We start from the raw sequence: 17,560 nt of genomic DNA on the forward strand, positions 1-17,560 counted from the left end.
CTACACTTTGCAAATTCAAGTTTGGGTTTGGTCTCAATCCATGGAGTAATGAGTCATTACTCATTAGTCATTCTCATTACTTACGATAGTAGGTAATGAACAACAGTAGGTACTTAACAGCCAAGAATGTACCTATGTATAATGAATGCATTATTTAAAAAGAGTAGAAACATATTTTTCATACCATTGACCATTTTAGTCTAAGTTTATTTTTGATTATTTCCATCACTATAGCAACACAGACAATGGTCCAATGAGAATTTGACTTTTGAACCAATCATTTTTGTTTATCTCGGATAAAAATCTACTCAAACTTTTTGTGTTTGATAAATTTACTCATTGATTTGGAAATTTTTCTTCAAAGGTTAAAGTCCTCCAGCTACGCTGTTGTGCTCTAATCAGAACAAAAATGTGCAATTCAAATTCGTAAATTTATCACCAAAAAGTTTTTGTGAAATAAAAAAATGTATCCGATTAAAAAACAAGGTCTTGTAATATTATTATCGATTATCAATGTTTGTTTTGAGAGCTAAAAATTCTTATCGCAGATATTCGTAATGCAAGTAAGAAATAAAGAAAATATGTTTTTTGTTCGACACTGTCAGAATTTGAGAATTTTCTCCTGTGTGAACGGATTTTGATAAATGTCACAACTTGTCAAAACAAAACGTCGAGCTAATTTTAAAGATTTTAAGCGATTTGGAACCTTTAAGGGGCTCGTCGAACAAAAAAACGTTGTACTCAACTCGTTCTTGTATAAATTGGGCCTTTTTTGGCTCTCATGGGCCTTTAAAACGCTCGTTTCACTCGCGTTTTAAACTGACCCACTCATGTCAAAAAAGGCCCAATTTACACACAAACTCGTTAAATAAACTACTATTTTTTGAATATTAGAATCTTGTAAAAAATGTATCACATAAAACAATTATTGAAAAACAAAGAGATTCTGTTAAAATACTATCTCAATATCAAGGGAACTAGAGCGCAACTTTTCTTCCAGAGTGTAAGGTTATTGCAGCGTTTAGAGCAGCGAGGGAAATAATTACGCGAGGGATCACAAAGCATACAGATATTCATTTTGTTCATTCGACAATTTTGTCTTATATTTTTCAAGGGTACTTTGTATTTTAGTATGTTACGCATTGACAATCGAAATTTTTGTGAATTATTTTTCCATCATATTTTTATTTTACACAGACTACGATGTTTCAAAACATAAATACAGGGTGATTCACGAGCCTGACCACTGACAGTGGTAGGATGGTAAGCGAAGAACTTCATGTCCCTATTGTTTGAAGAGTTGATCAATCACGTACATTTTTTTGCTATTATTCCGAAAAGGTTTTATAAGCTACCAATTTTTTTTTCCTTAAATTTTGATAGTAACTTTTGCCTATGTCACTTTTCTTAACCAGCCATTTCTCCATTTCACTCTTCTTGGAAGAAAAGGTTGGCGGCTTATCCAAAACAAGGAGCATTATCCATAACTAGCACACATTTCCTCTGAATTTGTGCCAAAGCAGGTTTGAGCTGGTCTTTAATCTACTTTACAAAAAGTTCTCCTGTCATGGTTTTATAGTATTCCCTGTCGTTGTTCTTACTGTCTAAAAATAAATCACAGCCCAATTCACAACCCGCATGTAATATTGTAAACCGTTTACCCTCACTATTGAATTTTGATAGATTGCAAATTGCATGCATATTTTGCATATACCTACTTGTACATGTTTATGTGCATTTTACCCAATGCTTGCATATTTCTAATTTTTCTTGCATATTTCTAAAAAGCGTGAATATATGTGCTTTATGTATCATATTAATTTGTTGAGTTCTGATTTCAAACTGGTTTATTAACGTATAATACAATACAAAGTTATGCAACATAATATACAATACACAATTGTTATAATACCACCCACAATACATTGATCTAATCTATCTGGTTACATCTCCCTTTCTTTTATTTTACCAAACAAGCCTAACAACTACCGTATATATTTTAACAATAAGACTTATATGAAACACAAATCAATCACTTATAACTTTAATTCTTATTTTATTTTACAGCCTTCTCCTTTCCCATCTTTGATAACAAAATATTTGTTCCGCGTTAAAATAGCTCCATTTAGTAGTTGGATTCGATATGTCCTTGAGTGATGATGTTTATTATTTAAGACTTCAAGGATTTTTCCGGGTTCAAATGTTTTATTGTGTAACTTTATTCTAACATTGTCTCCTACTTTGAACTCGTTTCGGTTTACTGTTCCTTTATCATAAAAATGTTTTTGTTTAAGTTGTTTTTGTTTAAAATGGTTAATAGTGTCCATGTCAGGAACTTGGCTATCAAAATTTGCTAATAAGCCATTTAATTTGCGAGACATTAAAAGTTCAGCTGGTGATTTAATATTTTGATCAATTGGTGTGTTACGTAATTCTAGAAGACACAAATTAATATCTTTATCGTCCAATTCCGCTTTTTTCAGAATTTTTTTCATTACCTGGATATGTCTTTCGACCATACCATTTGACTGGAATACAATGGACTGGAAGTGATATGTTCTATTCCCCAGTATTTACAAAATTGTTGAAATAATTCCGACGTATATTGAGTTCCATTGTCTGATCTGATTTTTTTAGGTATTCCGTGACGTGCAAAAATTGATTTTAAGATCTGAATAGTATTCTGGCTAGTTATTCGTGATAGTGGTTCTACTTTAATAAATTTAGAATAATAATCTACTACCATAAGATAATTTTTATTCTTATACTGAAACAGATCTGTTCCTACAGTTTCCCACGGCTGTTCTGTTAATTCGCTTGGTTTTTATTTTCGCGATGTCGTCATCGTGTTTCGATGTCCATGAGAAAATCGCATTTTTTGTCAACAAACTTCGCAAAGACGCGGTTAATTCTGATAAATTTGGGATAAACTTAGAAATGTTGGTGATCATACTGTAAGAGAATTTTAAAAACGCAACTGTTGCAATATTTTTCTTTGCATTTATCCCACTTCTGAAATTGTTACAAATAATTTTCTATTAATTTCCACTTTTGATTAAACTGTAGCAATATTTTCTTCTTCGATCTTGTCAGGATGTTTAATCAATTTCGAACACTGAATTAAAACACTAGCTTTATTATGAACGATGATTTATTATTTCCATGCACTCGAAATACTCTTAACTCTAATTCTTAAGTCTACTCAGTCTTAGACTCACACTTTCTCTCCTAAACTTACTGTAACTCTCTTACTTTTATACTCATACATCCCCATTTCATTCAACCACTCACATTCATTCTAGCTCCAACGGCCAAAAGTACTAATCCAATAACAATCGAATGTTTAAACTTAGAAACAATCCGTTGAAACCAACTGACTCTCCTAACCGACAATTTTTCTGTTAAATCTAATTTGTTCCGAACAATCTATTAGCATTCATTCATAACCAAATACACTTCTACATAGTGTTGTGAGGTCCGGTAATTGACTTAGTCAATGACCCATTTGACCGGTCAATAATTGTCAATGACTTGACGAATTTGACCAGTCATTTTTAAAATTTAAATTTCCCGGTTATAATGTTGAAGATTATAGGATATGATGACTGTTTGACTGATGAGATGATGTTATGTTGGGATGTCTGATTTCACTTACGTAGCTGCTGACAATGAAGAAATGGATTATGACAATAAATAAGTAAATTATGACAATGAAACATGAAACATCTAAAACTTTAATAAAGATCATTATTATTAAGCATTTTATCTATTAGGAAGAAGTGGTTGTTGTTTTTCAATCGTTTTTGTGTCTTCTTAACATGACACAATATATTTTTATTTTCATAAAATACTTATGTACAGTCGATGGACAAATAAAACTGGGACAAAAATGACATAAGTCAAAATTTACAAATTTGCATGGTTTAATTACGGCTTTATCACAAATAGGTTAACTTTGGTATGACATATTATATAGACACTGACAAATATATTGACAATTCAATGGTCTGATTTACATAGATTAAATTTTAAGTGTCCCAGTTTTATTTGTCCACCGACCGTACCTACTTTTTTAAATTCTAAACGAATGTTTAAGTATTTTAAAAGAAAATAAAAAACTGGAAATACACACACAGTTGTGTTGAAAGTTTTAAAGCGTTTTAAATTAACGAAAAGTCCAAATTCAAGCAAATATGTTAAAGAAAAAACAAAATATAACTTCAAACAATTCAAACTTAACCTCACTTACACAATTTTAGAACAATAATTTATCGATTAATACATCTTATAAAAAATGGAATTAAGAACCATTATTTGGTATTAAAATAATCCTTGACATTGAAAGAATCATTTTGTGATGTTGAACTAGTTCCTACTTTTTGACCAATAATGACTGGTAATTGACCGATCAAGGACCGGTCAACTTTGACCAAAAATAAATGACCGGTCATTTATCCATCACTACTTCTACATTTCCTTATGACTAACGGATTTTAACGAATTTCTATCGATGGTCTAAAAATTACAACACAACAGAAAAACTACCTCTTCCACCCAAACATGTGGCTCATAAATTATGTTCTGAAAGGTCCTACTCGGGGGTGATTTTTACGGGTCCCACAGGCGAGACAGGGACAGTGTGGCTTTGGCAGCTGGAACCGACGGGCTGTCCAAGGTACGAGTACAAGAGTGACGGCAGGTGAATAGTCTGTGACCCGGGAGTGGTGCAGTGAATTAGGCTTGTGCTAGCCGGTGATACAGTTACCAGGTGTGTCGGTAACTGGGTGATAGCAGGTTTGGGCAACCTGGGCTATGATGTCAGTACTACCAATGCGCTAAAACCTCTGGCAGATACCATGGTATAATTCCTGAGCACCGGATGTCCGGGTGAGGCATCTTTGGCTCATGAGACGGCGGGGCCGTTGACTGGGCGCGTCTTGTATGGACGGCCGTTGGTGGCAACCAAATGCAACAGATCATACGTGCTTGATTAACGGTTAGGAGGTAACCCCGGCTCTCCTGTACTGAGGAAGCACAGTATCGTATGGAAGTGGGTTGTAGGCTCACACGCTGGCCGTGGCGGTCTTCTTCTGTGAAGACCGCGGGCGGGCCGTGCATCCCAAACTGCACACGGGGCTGTTACAGGTACTACCAGACCATCCAACGCAAACCCGGAACGTAGCGCTCTGAAGACGACGCCTGTGATTGGAGCCCCTCGTCATGATCGGGCTAGGGGGAGGAATCTCCCGGGTGAGTCACTGTATGACCTTGATTCGCGACAGATGTGTCAGGTGTTTATCATTTACATGTTTGTACCGTCCCATTGAGCAAACCCGAGTCCGGACCAGTGCTTTACTGTTTGCATGACTGAATGAGGTGGAGGTGAGTCCGATTGTAGATTATCGTACGACTGTAGCTGATATTGTCTAATTTAACGTGTACCGATGAGTCTGATCGAGTCATTATCAAATATTGAGGGGATAACGCCCTTGGGCAAAAACCAAGTCTTACAATACCTAATAAAACTTCAAACTCTTTTTTATTTTTTGTTGTTGGCATATTAACGATGCTTGCAATTTTACTTTCGTCTGGTTTTATTCCTTTGGAGTTAATGACATGACCCAAGAATTTTATTTCTTTCACTTGAAATTCACATTTACTTTTATTTAATTTAATGTTTGCCTGTTTCGCTCTTTCTAAAACCCGTTTTAGATTTCTATTATGTTCCTCTTGTGTTTTCTCATAAATTAATAAGTCGTCGATATATGACACCTGACCTGGGATATCTTTAAAAATCTCTTTGAATTCTTTCTGAAAAATTTCTGGTGCCGAAACAATTCCAAAAGGGAGTCTGTTAAATTTATATCGACCGAAAGGAGTTGCAAACGTGCATACTTTTGAACTAGTTTTATTTAAATGAATCTGGTAAAATCCTTGATCCGCGTCAACTCCACTAAAAACTGTCGCTCGATTTAATTCAGTCAGCAGTTCTTCAATTAACGGAACTTGATAATGTTGTCTTTTTATGTATTTGTTTAATTGTTTTGGATCCAAACAAATTCTCAATTTTCCGGAGGGTTTCCGAACTAACACTAATGGATTTACCCAATCTGTAGGTTCATTTACTTTTTCGATAATTTTGAATCGTTCTAATCGATTTAATTCTGCTTTTAATTCTGATTTCAATGTTAAAGGAATTTTCCTTGCATTGTGAACTACAGGTTGAGCGTTCTCCTGCAATACAATAATTTGTGGAGAGCCGAAGCATCCACTGCCACTGAAAACTTCTTTATAATCATTTAATATATCAGTAAGTGAGTTTATCGAATTTACGCGTTCTATTAATTTTAATTTTTGGCATGCGTTTAACCCTAAAATTGCAGGTGCATTTTTGTCTGTTTCTACAATAAAAAAATCAAGTTGGCAATTATTTTCTCCCTGATTTACTTTGCCTCTAAATGTACATTTACCTAGATTAGTGGTACTATTTCCGCTGTAATTTAGTAATTTAATTAATCTTTAAGAAAACTATCTTTATCTGGAATTTTATCGAACAGTCTTTTCGGTATTAAATTTGCAACGGGTACAGTTGTTGATTTCTTTCTGTGATTTCTCTTGTTTCTGGGCTGACCTGGGTTGACTTTCCCCGAAGCTCCCGATGTCATTTTTTTGGACTCTTTCAGTGTTTTAAATTCACACGTGGATGACAAAATCTTGAGTTCCTTGATGTAATTTTCGATGGTTTCCCCTGATTCTTGATTTCAAACGTGATGTTGCGTTTGGGCAGGAAGTATTCGTCGAACTTTTTAATTAGTATTTCGTATTTGTTGTGTTCATTTGGTTTGAAGTCGAATGTTGAGTGAATATCTATACACTCATCTCCTAGGGCGTGTAATCGTAATAGGAGTGCACATTTTCTTCCTTGTTAAGTTCTTCACCTAATGTGGTGCAATAAACTTCAAAATTGCGCTTGAATTTTTTCCATGGTTCCCCTAAGTTTGTTTCTTGTAAGTTAAATTTAGTTGGTAATTAAGAGATTCCATTTTCACTTATTGATGGTTGAATTATTTATAACTTCTGTCACTTATTTGAATTTTTCACTAGACTGCGCCATGTATCATGTTAATTTGTTGAGTTCTGATTTCAAACTGGTTTATTAAAAGTTATTATTAAAAGTTATGCAACATAATATACAATACACAATTGTTATAATACCACCCACAATACATCGATCTAGGCTATCTGGTTACACTTTATATGAGAGAATTTGTGTCGAAATGAATAAATTTTACCTGAATTTCTTAATTCGTCAGAAAATGTGATTGAACGAATATACCGACTTAAGAAGTATTTTCCCGTAATTACGGGTTTGTTTATTCCAGGTACTGAATTAAGGATTTTCAACTAATTCCTCAACAGATGCGGTAGGGTTGATTTCTTTCATCATTTTCACCATCAGAAAGGAAATCAGTGACTATCAATCGGTCTGTTCAAGCAGTATTTCAAAAGTTCCAGGTAAAATCGATAATTCTATTAAGACGAAATCTTTATGCGTTTTAGAAAAAAAAGCGCTTTCAAAACCCTTGAGAACATTTACGAAATTTTTAATGGAAATTTTGAAATAATTGGTTTAGGCGTAGAATTTTCGGCTTTAATAAACTACTAGAGGTCGCCCAGCGGTCGAAATTCGACCGCTTTCTTTAAATTTTTAAGTTTGAACGTTACTGAGGTTTTTTTTATCAAAGACCTCTATAATTATCGCATATAATTTTTTTGAATTTTGTTCTATTACGTCAGCTGCGAGCGTTTACAAATACGTCATTATGCACTAATTTTTGAGTTATTTGAAAAATACGAACGATAGGAAAAATGAGGTATAGTTTGGCTATGCCATATTTAAAAAACAATAACGCGTTTTTTGACATTTCCTTAGGTTTTTTATTGCTATACTGGCCAGGTTTCGCCAAGGCTATTCAGTTAATTTGCCTATCTTTTTCAAATTATATAAAATTGAAATAAAAAATCAATACAAAAAATGAAAAATAAAATAAAGAACACGTATTTCGTATTTTTTATCCCTATATTTTTTATTGAAACAAAAAAACCTGGCGGTTAAAAAATAAAATGTCCATTGAACTTAAAATAAAATTTCATCGTTTGCTAAATGCCCTTGGCCGTTATATTCGGAAATATAAAATCTCAAACCATTGAATGATGATCGAACGCTACTTGCTGCGACGTACAACTGAAAACTGGCTGCCTCAATAAAATTGCAATTTTTTTGAATGTTTGTTTTTGACGCTTATTTATTGTCATCGCAACTGCAGCTATAATTGGAAATTGACTTTTTTAAAAATTAAATAGTAAAATAATAATATAGAGTGCCATGCGTCTGTCAACATCATTTGATAATTCTCTTGAAGAAAGTAATAGTTATCTTGAGTTTAAATATCCTCAAGACACAAGATTTCGTCTACGAACAACAGATTGGAAAATAAGTGATCAAGATTTAACTGATGCAGGTCCTTCGAACGCTAATCTTGAACATAAATTCGGAAACGTCAAAAAGTGTCATAAAATTTCTGGAGAAAAATTAGTTTTTCGATGTGAAGACTGCAACAGAGATTTCAAAAAGGAAAAGGGCCTTAAAATTCATAGATCAAGGATTCATGGACTAATGAGCCAATCGTTTTCGTCAAAATCATTCTCTTCAGAAATTAATAAAACAAGAAGGAAAACTGAAGAAATTAATAACACTTCATTTAATTGCACGGATTATGAGAAGCAATTCGGATCTCAAGATAATCATTCTAGTGGACAACAAAGATTAAATTGTAATTTGTGTCCTGGAAAATCTTTTAAGGATAATATCAGATTGAAAATTCACGTAGATAAGTATCATACAAATAGTAACCTACCAACTTCTTCTAATTTCTCTTCAACGGTTTCTATCACAAAATTGCTTATTAATTTAAAACAGCAGCTACCAACTATTAGAAGATTGCCTAAAGCTTGTAGACATTTAGCTGCTGATAAATTAAGTTCAATTATTAATAATTGTCTTTCGTCCAAATCAATCTCTTCATTTGAGGATCTTTTGCTATTCTCTTATAGAGCTTTCAATGTAGCCGAGAAATCTGATAAATCATTGAATAAGCATATAAAAGAAAATCTTTCTAATTTTGAAGTACCTCAAATACGAACATCTTCTAAGAGACGAACACATTTATCACTAGCTAAGAAAGTGGAAGCAAAAGTAGCCGATTTTGATATCAAAGGAGCTGTTAAATTATTGTCCTCGGATGACTCATTAGCTTCATTCAATGAAGATGTTGCTGAAGAATTAAAAAAAAAGCATCCTTCACCATCTCGCGAACTTTTTTTTCCAGACGCTTTCAAAACGGGAGACTTTTCTTTAATAGTTAATGAGCAAAACGTTCGAGAAGCTATCAATTCCTTTCCTGCCGGTTCTTCACCAGGTTTAGATGGCATGAGACCACAATATTTAAAAGATACTATATCTTTATCAGCGGGCGAAGCAGGTCAGCGGGCACTAAGAGCTTTAACAAAACTGTGCAATTTTTTATTGTCTGGCCAACTTCCTTCAGAAATTTGTCATTTATTATATGGTGCGTCTTTATGCGCCCTTCATAAGAAAGATGGAGGAATTAGACCGATCGCTATAGGAAACTGTTTACGAAGATTGACTTCAAAGCTTGCTTGTTTTCAAAGTCGTAATATTGTAAATTCGTATTTATCTCCACACCAACTTGGAGTGGCAACTAAGCTAGGATGCGAAGCAGCAATTCATACTACACGTACCTTTGTGAATAACGACCTAAACCGTAGCAAAGTTGTTCTTAAATTAGATTTCAAAAACGCATTTAACTCAGTCGAACGAGATTGTATTCTAAAAGAAGTCCAATGTCATACCCCACTTCTTTACCCTTATCTTTATCAATGCTATAGGAATCCTTCAACTTTATTTTTTGGTGATCATTTAATTTCTTCTTCTGTTGGAGCTCAACAAGGAGATCCTTGTGGTCCTATGATTTTTAGTCTTGCCATTCAACCAATTATTTTATCTTTGAATTCTGAACTGAATATTTGGTATTTAGATGATGGAACCCTAGCTGATTACCCAGAAGTAGTTTTGTCCGACTTTAAGAAAGTTATCAATTTATCCAGAAAAATTGGTCTTGAATTAAACTTTAACAAATGCGAGATCTTTAGCTGTTCTGGAGACACAGATTTAAAAGTCATAAAGGAATTTCAAAATTTAGCACCAGGTATTAAAATTTGTGACCGAGGAAGTTTATCTCTTTTAGGCTCTCCAATCTTTGACCAAGGCTTCAAAAACACTGTCGAAAAAACTATTATTACAGTTGAAAATCTTTTAAATAAAGCTGAATTTCTTAGCAGACACGTGGCTTATACCTTAATCAAGAACTGTCTTTTCATACCAAAATTTAATTTTTTATTAAGAACAACTCCTTTTTGGAAATTTTCTAATTACGTTAATTCCATTGATTCTTCTTTAAAGTCTTCTTTAGAAAAAATACTTAATTTACGTTTAACTGATTTACAATGGTGTCAGTCCACTTTACCGATTAGATTTGGTGGACTGGGAATTCGCCGCATTTCCGATATTTGCCTCCCTGCTTTCCTATCTTCAGTTCATGGTGTTAAAAAGCTTGTTTCTCAATTACTAAATTCAAAGGATAATGAGCTTATTATTCACCATTATGATGAAGCTTTAGCAGTCTGGGATGTAGAAAATGAGAACGAAAGACCAACAATTCCACAATTTCAGAAGAATTGGGATAATATCAATATCAAAAGAATAATTGACAATGACTTAATCTTTAATTCATCTAGGGACTTGGCTCGTTTTAAGGCTTTGCAATGCAGAGAATCAGGATCTTGGTTACATGCAATACCTTCTCCTAATATTGGTACTCTTTTAGATAACACTTCCTTCCAAGTTTGTATTGGTTTAAGATTGGGTTGTAATCTTTGTACACCTCATATTTGCAAATGCAATGCGAATGTTGATGAAATTGGTATTCACGGTCTAAGTTGTTCCAAAAGCAGTGGTAGATTTTCAAGACACACTGAAATTAATTCTATTATCAACCGGTCTTTGACTTCTATTCATGTTAATTCAACTTTAGAACCAAACGGACTATCTCGTGATGACGGAAAACGCCCTGATGGGATGACTTTAGTACCGTGGAATAAAGGTCAACCTTTGGTTTGGGACGTTACTGTCGTAGATACACTTGCAGACAGTTACGTATTGAAAACATCTGAAGTCTCAGGTTTTGCCGCTGAAATGGCTTGCAAACGCAAACATAACAAATATCGTTCAATTATTTCGTCAAACTACATATTTAAAGGTTTAGCCTTTGAAACCTTAGGCCCTTGGTGCAAAGAAACAATAGATTTCATTAATGTCATCGGAGACCGACTTATCGCGGAATCAGGGGATTCAAAATCTAAGAAATTCCTTTTTGAGAGGATTTCCCTTGCCATTCAACGTGGAAACGCTGCAAGCATTCGGGGCACTTTTCCAGATTCCGCATTATTATCGGAAATTTTCGCATTGTAAATTTAAAATGTTATTTTATGTTAAATTTTAATAAATAACTTTATTTTTCGTAAAATAGTACCTGAATATGTTAAATTTATACGTGGAATCAAAATTCTCTTATTGCGTTCGGTTCCAGTTAAAATTTCGCAATCAATAGCATTGCGATGCATAAACTTGATGTGTATTCTTGTTCCATAGACTAATGCTTCCTTTGTATTTAAGTTTCTGATCAGTAAAACGTCCAATTAACTTTCAATACTATCTTATGTGGTGGCAAACTAATAGTCAAAGAATTTTGTATTTCACTCCGAAGAGTTTTTTTTTTATTAATAATCTAAATAAACTCCCTCTTGGAGTGGATTTCACTGCGGGGGGATTCAATCAATTACAAATCATCCACTCCGCTTTCGCTCCAAATTCACTCCGCATTTACTCCGATAATTTTTTACAGTGTATGAACGTAAACAATGAATGTTTTGATATTTGTAACACACGGGTGTCCCCGAAAAAGAAGATGAGTCCATAACTCCTTTATTTATCGGAGGATTTTAATTATTTATACACCAAATTAAATGGCTCTAAATAGGCTACAAAAAGCCCTAATAAATTCACATATAGGTCTAAGGGCTTCAGGGCTAAACTGTCAAAATATTTTTTTCTTATATGAGGTTACACATATCATACATTGTTGTTTTCAGAATAAAAATCTCTATCAGAACTACTAAAAAAAAAGTATATGTCCGTATTTGAAAAAAATATTTTGACAGTTTAACCTTGAAGTACTTTGGGTTTTTTGTGAATTTAGTACGCCATTTTGAAACGCATTCACAACCATTTAATTTGATGTATAGATAATTAAAATCGTCCGGTAAATAAGGGAGCTATGGATTTGTCTCTTTTTTTTGGGGACGCCCTGTATATTATACATAAATTTTATCTTTCTGCACTCCTTCTCCACATAAACTTTAACTATGCCAAATCTCATAATCCTCCGTGCGCCCAATTTGCTTAAAAAGGGGTACAAAGGTTTTCTTTCACGTATTAATATATAGATTACTCACTTGACGCTACGTCGCCATTTTACCTTCCATCAATAAAGGTTCAATTCATCATATGCCTCCCGTCAATTTCCCATACCCCTCAAGGTTACAATTGCTCTGGAAATTTTCACTCATAACCGTCATAACAAACAATATTTCATTCATTGTCGGAAGAAGAAACTTCTTGCATTCCCTGATTTAGATTCTGTACATTTGTTTACCTGCCTTTGGCGAAATTATCCCATTTTTGGTTATTTCAAAAGTAGCTGTTACTTTTGACGTCTGTTTCGACAAGTCGACCAGATAAATATTGAAAATAATTTTATTATTCATCGAATTATACGTTGCTTGGCAATTGAGGAAAGGTACTCAAGGCCACAGACCATTAAACTATAGTTTAATTGTCTGTGCTCAAGGCCGTGACACTGACTTCAGAAAGTGGTCTGTGGAATGGCCCACTAACGTCTGACAACGTTGCTTCGCCAACCTTTAAAAAAAGTTACTAGTTTTGAAGTTTTGTGATCACTCACTGTCACTCACTATTTTGTCATTGTTAGCTGTCAGTTAATCATCACTGAAACATTTTTCTAATTCTCGTATTGCAACTTTACTTCAGTCAAAGTATATCAGGTGATCAAGTCAAGGTAATTATGTGTATCCTGTTTTATAAGATAGCTATCGTTAGTAAAATTTCATAGTCCTGTATTCTGAACAAGTATCCTATCCAAAATGAATATAGAAATCCTTTTAGTTCACCTTGATTGCTTTTGCTCGAGTGCAAATTCCAACGCATGCCACCTGTACACTGTACAGCTCAGGACAAGATTTTTTTTCTAAATTCTAAAGAAAGGCACAACCGGAGCTGGGAGGTCGTGCATATAGACCTTCACCAAAGGTGGGAGTTGCTTCGCGTTCCCATATTTTGAGGTTAGCGCAATCACCGCGAGATTCGTTGCTTTGCACGCCACATTTTTCTCGCCCGTACATTGCCATTTAAACAATATTTTCTTGGCTAGGAACTCCCTACGCAATGGCAGCGGCTTCTCGCCGCTTTCTGCATATGTGATCATATTTGTCGTTGATTTCATCACACCTAGTGCTTGTCTGAGAGCCTTAATATGTTGGACTGTTGCCAATTGATTGAGGACACAGACGTTCGCCGCACCGTACCAGACACATGCGTGTCCAATATGGAACGAATATAGGCTGCGTACAAAAGTATGCACACCTCTTGTGCGCCTCCCCAGGACCGTTTTGCGACTGCCCTGAGAAGATTCACACCTTTCTCGCATCGAGTTTTTACATAAATAACGTGGGCTTTTCACGTTAGCTTCCTATCGAGATATATACCAAGGTACTTGATTTCATTAACCACAATAGTGCGGATTTCTCGGTGGAAAGGGCGAATCCGTAATCTTGGCACCACCGATTTAGGATGTATGCGATGTAGCGGAGTTCAGTCACGCATTCTTGTGTAGTGGTTTTGAGGCAGTAGATGCAGATGTGGTCAGCATACTGAATGCACACAATGTCTAGGGCCCGGATTTTAGGCAATTAAAAAGTCGGAAATAGGTGCCTAAAATAGTCCCTTAAACTACTGCAAATAGTCCCTTAAAAACTGAAAATAAGCCATACTAGGTCCTTAAAGTTGTGGTTAATTAAATTAAAAAATGTGTTTTTAAAGTTTTAAGTAGGTACACACAACAAGATATTTACTAATTATTTTTTATTAATTAATATACAATACTACAAGTTTGTTAGTTATTTACATTGTTACGTATTTACATTGCATACAAGATATTGCTCTAAATTTTCTACTTTAAAACATTGTCGGTTATCCACCAAAATGGACTTATATTTTGAAAAACTTCTTTCTACCTCGCAAGAGGTAATGGGCGCAAATTTGTAATAAATTTCTTCCATTTTGGTGTCATGTTCCGGCACATCTTCACCTCTAAAAATTCTTGCCAATTCTAGAAGAAATTTGTATCCAGGATTTTTTTCAGTAACATCTTCAAGTTTTTTTAATGCTACTGCTGCTACAGGGCCTGGAGATTTTTTTAGGGAGGTAAATACGTTTTCAACAATTTTGATTGAATCGGTTAAAGGTAACCCATTTTTTTCCAATTGAGTAATACTTTCGCAGATTATTTTAAAATTACTGCGAACATAAATGAATTGGTTTTTTATTCCGGGTTTCTTCATTATAGACTGTGCTTTTTGAATAGCAACAGCAGAACTTCCATCAAAGGACATGACAACCTGTGAGTAGTTAAAAACAGTTTAACAATCAATTAATTTGCTTATCTTTTATATACTTACTTCTTTAATGGAATCAAAGTGTTCGCTGTAAAACATAGCAGCCTGAAGCCATGTTCCCCATCGTGTTAAAATTGGCTGTGGAGGCAGTGGCATTTCTTTTAGTTTTTCTTTGTACATTTCAACTCTCAAAGGTGCCTTAACGAAAATTTTTTTCACGTTCGAAATTAAATTATCCACATCTTCATATTGATAGCGAATTTTTTCAGCCACTAGATTTAAAGCATGCGCTAAGCATGTGACATGCACAATTTTTGGATAAAACACCTTAAGGTGTCTACCAGATTTTATCATATATGGTGCTCCATCCGTTACAAACAAAAGAAACTTTTCAGCAACAACTCTGGTACTCCACAAGATTTCTACGCATAGAAATTTTAAATCAAAATAAATTTAAAAAAGTGAAAAACCCTTACCTAAAGATTGATTTACGAATCTAGCTATTGTCTCATGATTTGTTCTTTCTAATTGTTTAGACGCCAAAAGATAAGATTTTCCAGGTTCATCTTCTGAAAGTTTCCCAACCAGACAATTCGCCACATATCGCCCAAGTGCATCTGTTGTTTCGTCAACTGAAACCCATATGTTAAAAGGATCCAGCTCATTCCGAATGCGGTCAATAGTCTAAAAGTGAAAATAATTTTAAATTAAATATTAAAAGATAGTATGTTCATACATCTTTGTAGCATTTTGGTAAATAATTTTTCCGTAAAGTAGACTCATCCGGAATTTTTCTACCACAATATTTTGTCAGAAAATTCTGAAACGCAGGATTTTGTAGTTTGTGCCATGGTATATTGGCAGCTAAAAAGACGTTACAAAGTTCCATATTGAATGTACTATTTGCCGATTCCTCCAAGTTCTGTGTCAGCAACGTTTGCCGAAGCGGTGTCATAATGTTCTCTTTATGGATGGCCGTTTGCTGATGCTGTTGCAAGTGACATTTTTTTTCGCATATAAACTACAAAAAATAAAATTTTCAAATAAGTAAAAAATATAAAATGACATATTTTTAATTATGCTTAACTTACCAGTTTACCACAAGCTTTACAAAACATTTCTCGGGTTGATTTTATTTCATATAAATCTTTCTTGCTTGTCCACTGTAATATTTTTTCGCGTAAACTAATTTTTTGTTTCGGCATTATGTTCACTTTAAACAGGTTCACAAGAAACACGACCACTGCACGGAGATAAAGTAAACGAGAAATGACAAATTTGTAATGCTTATATTTACGTCTCCCACCAAATTTCAGAGGAGATGGTTAATTTTATATTTCTTAAATTTTTAGAAAATGACACCCTTAAGGTTTCTCTTATTGTTTCACTTCGGGATTTTAATTTTCGTTTTTATGGCAAGGACCATTTTATAAACGTTAAAGCTTCTAACAATACCTAAGTATCAGAAAACATTAGACCGCGTATACCTGCACCCCTTCGAACAGAGGCAAACAGATAAACTCTGTAATTTATGCCAGTCCAGTCTAATGGTTTGTGGTACTTAGGTATTGTCGGAGTATTTACCGCTGACATCATGGTCCCAACCGTAAAAGCGAAAAAGTAATTCCTGTATTGTACTGCACTTTGTACATTTCAGTAATTACATCTCCTTAAATTTTAAAATCATAAAGCATTGTAAATTTTATTGAGGTACCACTTTTACATTTTCAATACCGTAAACTTCCCAGAATTCGAAAATTGGGAAAAAACCGCAAAAATGAAATTGATTTTTGGTCATTTTAGGCATGTTCAGCAGTTAAAAGGTAAAATAGGTATTTAAAGGGCATTTTAGGCCGAATAGGCAGAATCAAATATGGCTCTAATTACTCTAATTAAGCCAGAAATCATTTATAGACAAGTTTCATACATGTGCCTTAAAAAATAAAAATAGTCCATTTTGCCTAAAATCCGGGCCCTAACAATGTCCCTGTCCCATAATTGATTCAAGTTTGCTGTATAGAGGTTAAAGAGCAGCGGGCTTAATACTGAGCCTTGAGGCAGGCCTAGTGAGGTATACTGTGGTCCAATAAGATTATTTAGATTATCTCGAAGGAAGGTGCGTCGATTTGTAAAAATGCCTGTGATTGCGTTGGTCGCTGCTTCTGACAGACCTGTTTGTCCCAAATAGCTGCTCGGTACACTCAGGTTTACTGCATTGTATGCAACCTTTAGGTCGACGAAGAAGCAAGCCATAACCTTGTTCTCTGCTCGCGCCATCTGAGCATTAATTACCAGATGTGCTAAGGCCTCATTGGTGCCTTTTCCTTTCCGAAACCCTAGCTGCGTTTTTGGGAGTAGTTGGTTCTCTTCCAGATGATGTTCTAGCCATCGCTTAATCATTCGTTCGAAGGTTTTAACTAAGCAAAGTCAATAGCGAAATTGGACGGTAGCTCTCAGCCATGTTTGTGTTCTTATTGAGTTTGCAGAACAGACAACTCACCACGGTTTTGAGCGCCTCTGAAATTTTATTGTGTAGCCACCAATCATTAAATATCCCCAACATGTACCTAGCCCTTGGCTGCTGGCGGTAGGTGATCTAGCATCGAATAGGTGATTCTGTCATAGCCGGGAGAGTTGTTTGCGACCGTTTTCAGCGCACGGTTTAATT

The 17,560-nt window shown here is 34.6% G+C and overlaps 1 protein-coding gene across 1 annotated transcript; it reads right to left on the reverse strand.

Moving 5' to 3' along the window:
- Nucleotides 1-14,177: 14,177 nt before the first annotated feature.
- Nucleotides 14,178-16,870, reverse strand: LOC138139245 (uncharacterized). The gene is made up of 4 exons (XM_069059452.1): nt 15,629-16,870; nt 15,369-15,576; nt 14,956-15,314; nt 14,178-14,895 (listed from the first exon to the last, which is right to left on the reverse strand). Exons 1-4 carry the CDS (start codon nt 15,845-15,847, stop codon nt 14,407-14,409), a joined length of 1,275 nt encoding a protein of 424 aa, XP_068915553.1. The 5' UTR covers nt 15,848-16,870; the 3' UTR covers nt 14,178-14,406.
- Nucleotides 16,871-17,560: the final 690 nt, after the last annotated feature.

Source organism: Tenebrio molitor, chromosome 9, assembly GCF_963966145.1.
Source record: "Tenebrio molitor chromosome 9, icTenMoli1.1, whole genome shotgun sequence".
NCBI lineage: Eukaryota > Metazoa > Arthropoda > Insecta > Coleoptera > Tenebrionidae > Tenebrio > Tenebrio molitor.

What these genes read in the sequence shown, in the direction of transcription:
- LOC138139245 (XM_069059452.1), bottom strand. Translation starts at nt 15,847, where the DNA reads ATGACACCGCTTCGGCAAACGTTGCTGACACAGAACTTGGAGGAATCG. An exon ending in ATTCGTAAATCAATCTTTAG is followed by an intron (nt 15,315 to 15,368) that starts GTAAGGGTTTTT and finishes TTCTATGCGTAG; the next exon opens with AAATCTTGTGGAGTACCAGA. An exon ending in ACTTTGATTCCATTAAAGAA is followed by an intron (nt 14,896 to 14,955) that starts GTAAGTATATAA and finishes AACTACTCACAG; the next exon opens with GTTGTCATGTCCTTTGATGG.